Raw genomic sequence first — 2,851 nt, forward strand, 5'->3', positions numbered from 1 at the left:
CATAAGACAAACAATAGATAAAAAAACCCCACTCATTGCTGTGGAGTAGGAATCAACTCACAGGTGACCCTCCAGCAGGTAAATTGCATGGGAGGAGATTGCCCATTTTTCTTACTCTAAGCAGGGGTTGGTCCAAACCACTGGAGAGGCGTAGCCTTTGAGTAAGCAATGCAGTCCTCCTCTGACTACACCATTAGTTTCTCAGGAATACTGGAAAGGCCATATCACATAATTCACTACATTACCTAGGCATTTACCTTACAGATGCTCTCACACATAGACACAAAGACCCAAGAATATTCAACTATTTTGAGAAGGGATGGGGAGAGAGGAATTTTACCACTTATCATGATCTCTGTTTTGTGGGTTTGCTTGTTTGTTTGTTTTTGTTTAATTAGGGAGAAAAATGACTGGCTAAAATACTTAGAGAAAAGTGGCAACTGAAAACAATTTTTCAATAAAACAAACTTTAAATCATTTTTATTCTTTGGTCCTCCAACTCTAGTGTCTAAAATCTCATGTTTATACAAATGTTATTTATATTTTACTTTCTAAAATACAATTATGTAGCCTATGCTATCACTTGTTATGCATCAGAGAGTTGGACAATAACTAAGGAGGATTTTTTTTAAGGTGGCAGAAGTACAGATGTTTATTGTGAATCAGCTTAAGCTCTTTTATGCTTCTGACAAAGTAATTTTTTAAAAAAATTGTACTGTTCAAAGGACCTCCTGGGTTTAATATTTCAAAAACACAGATAAATAGCTTACAACAGATAAATAGCTTCACCCTTTGGGTGTCTCCCAGAAGCATCAGAAAAATTTCCAGAGGAGTCTGTAGAAAGGAATGGGTAACCAGTACACTCCCATCTCCAGCCCCTGTGGAAAGCAATGCCCAGGGATTGGGCTGCTGGAAGAACACTACGGACCCATTCAAATGTCCTCCCTGAGTCCAATCCCTCTTAGCCTTGGGGAATGTTCTTAGCAGGTAGCTGCTACCTGGGAGAAGGGGCGGGGAGCTTGGGTATCAGGAAGATGTATTTGTGGCTTTTGGTAGAAGCTCACTAAAGCTCACTTCACTGAGTGAGAGGCCTCTAGGTGGGAACTGGAACAGTCAAATTCGTGCTAATTTTTAATTGGACCCTCATTTCAGAAAGCAATGCTGGTTTTAGATACTGAACTTGACTTTAAAAAAAAAAAAATAAAACAAAACACAAAATAAAACAAAAAAAAAGGAGTAGAAAATTTTATACTAAAAAAAGATCCCAAACAAAACAATCAGTAGCACATTGCATCTGTTAATATCAGTCCCAGCTCCTGTAATGGTGATATCTCTTTTGCTTCTTTGCAAGATAACCGCGTTGGTGTTACACCCCAATCTTCATGTCCACATTCTGCAGGTTCTGTGTCTCATCGGTTGTCATGAACTTGTCTGGGGTCTCTGATGTCTCCTTGTTCACTAAATGCACCATTTCCTGGGACTTGCTAGCCTCTCCATTGAGTCCACTTGGCTTTCTGTCCTCCACAGCTCCATTACCATTGATTACGAGCTTCTTCTTCTGCCCGCACCTTCTTTGACTGTTGACAGCGATGCAAACTGCGAGAATCAAAGCCAAGGCCAACAGCGATGCCAAGATGATCAGCCACTCTGGGACTTGGGCTTTCCTCATAGGAGGAGTTGTTGTGTTGATCCCACCTTCTTGACTCCCACTTGAATGTCCAGCCGATTCAGATCCATGAGTCGTATGGGATTTTCCACCAGTCTCATCGTCATTTCTGTGACTGGTAGCTGGCGTGTTATCTGTGTTGTCAGAAGCCCAAGGATGGGATTTGTCTTCAGCTGGGTTTGTGGTTGGAAGGTAGGTGTGGAAGATGCTGTAACATCCTGAAGTGCTCCGTTCACTAGATGAGCCACTGCTCACATCATCATCAGTGGGGTTGCTGGGATTGATGTCTTCTGGATTGGTCCTGTACTCTCCTTTCTGGCTGTAGAGGGTGCCATCATGGTTAACAATTGTTATGGTAACTTGGCCTTCAAATGCATTGGGCAGATCTGTGACTGATGTACAATCCTCCCCATTTTCTGGAGCTGAAGCATTGAAACAGTAAGTGTCGTACTGGGAGGTATTGGACGTGAGGATGTACACCCCTGTGTTGTTGGCAGCGCAGATGGTGTTGGGGTGGATCCGGGAGATCACCACATTCCCTTCTACGAATCCGTACCTGCATGTCTCAAACCCGATTTTCAGGGTGTTCTCCATCTGGGCCATGGTAGCCAGCGTGCTGTTGAAAGCCTGGCAGAGGTCAGGGGCCTCGGTCCTGGAGATGCTATAGCGGCCGTTTTTCTCCACGTGGAATACGCCAGCATATCGGCAAGTGATGTTGAGATCAATCTGTGCCAGGCTCAGCAGCACGATAAGGCAGAGTCCCCAGCCTGCGCTCCACCAAAACTTGTTCATGTTGTTATCTGAGTGAAGGGGAGACTGTGTGAGCAGAGCTGGAGAGTCCCGGGGCACAGAGCGGGGGCCAGCGGAGGACGGAGCGAGGAGGGCAATCTGAACCTGTCAGAGGCTGGGGTCCGGCTGGGCAATAACTAAGGAGGATTGATGTCTCTGAGCTGTGGTGATAGATTCATCCTGGAAAGGGTTAAACCAGGCTGCTCCTTGGAGGCAAGGATTCTGAGGCTCTGCCTAACATACTTTGGACTTGTTGTAAAGAAGGACTGGTCCTTGGAGAGGGACATCATGCTTGGGAGGGTGGAGGGACAGCACAGGAGAGGAAGGCCCTCTATGAGGTGGATTGATTCAGTGACTGGGATAATTGGGATGAGAGTGTCGGAGACAGTGTGATTG

The 2,851-nt window shown here is 45.2% G+C and overlaps 1 protein-coding gene across 2 annotated transcripts; it reads right to left on the reverse strand.

The window, feature by feature from the left end:
• Positions 1 to 1,366: 1,366 nt before the first annotated feature.
• Positions 1,367 to 2,458, reverse strand: LOC102874386 (CD44 antigen-like). Of its 2 annotated transcripts, XM_006898041.1 has the most exons (2): positions 1,783 to 2,458; positions 1,367 to 1,719 (listed from the first exon to the last, which is right to left on the reverse strand). In XM_006898041.1, exons 1-2 carry the CDS (start codon positions 2,456 to 2,458, stop codon positions 1,367 to 1,369), a joined length of 1,029 nt encoding a protein of 342 aa, XP_006898103.1. The 2 variants fall into 2 exon arrangements, with proteins under 2 accessions (XP_006898103.1, XP_006898102.1); XM_006898040.1 differs by having other exon boundaries at positions 1,367 to 2,458.
• Positions 2,459 to 2,851: the final 393 nt, after the last annotated feature.

This window comes from Elephantulus edwardii, unplaced genomic scaffold, assembly GCF_000299155.1.
Source record: "Elephantulus edwardii isolate Elephantulus edwardi_28Jun2011 unplaced genomic scaffold, EleEdw1.0 scaffold00218, whole genome shotgun sequence".
Classification (NCBI taxonomy): domain Eukaryota; kingdom Metazoa; phylum Chordata; class Mammalia; order Macroscelidea; family Macroscelididae; genus Elephantulus; species Elephantulus edwardii.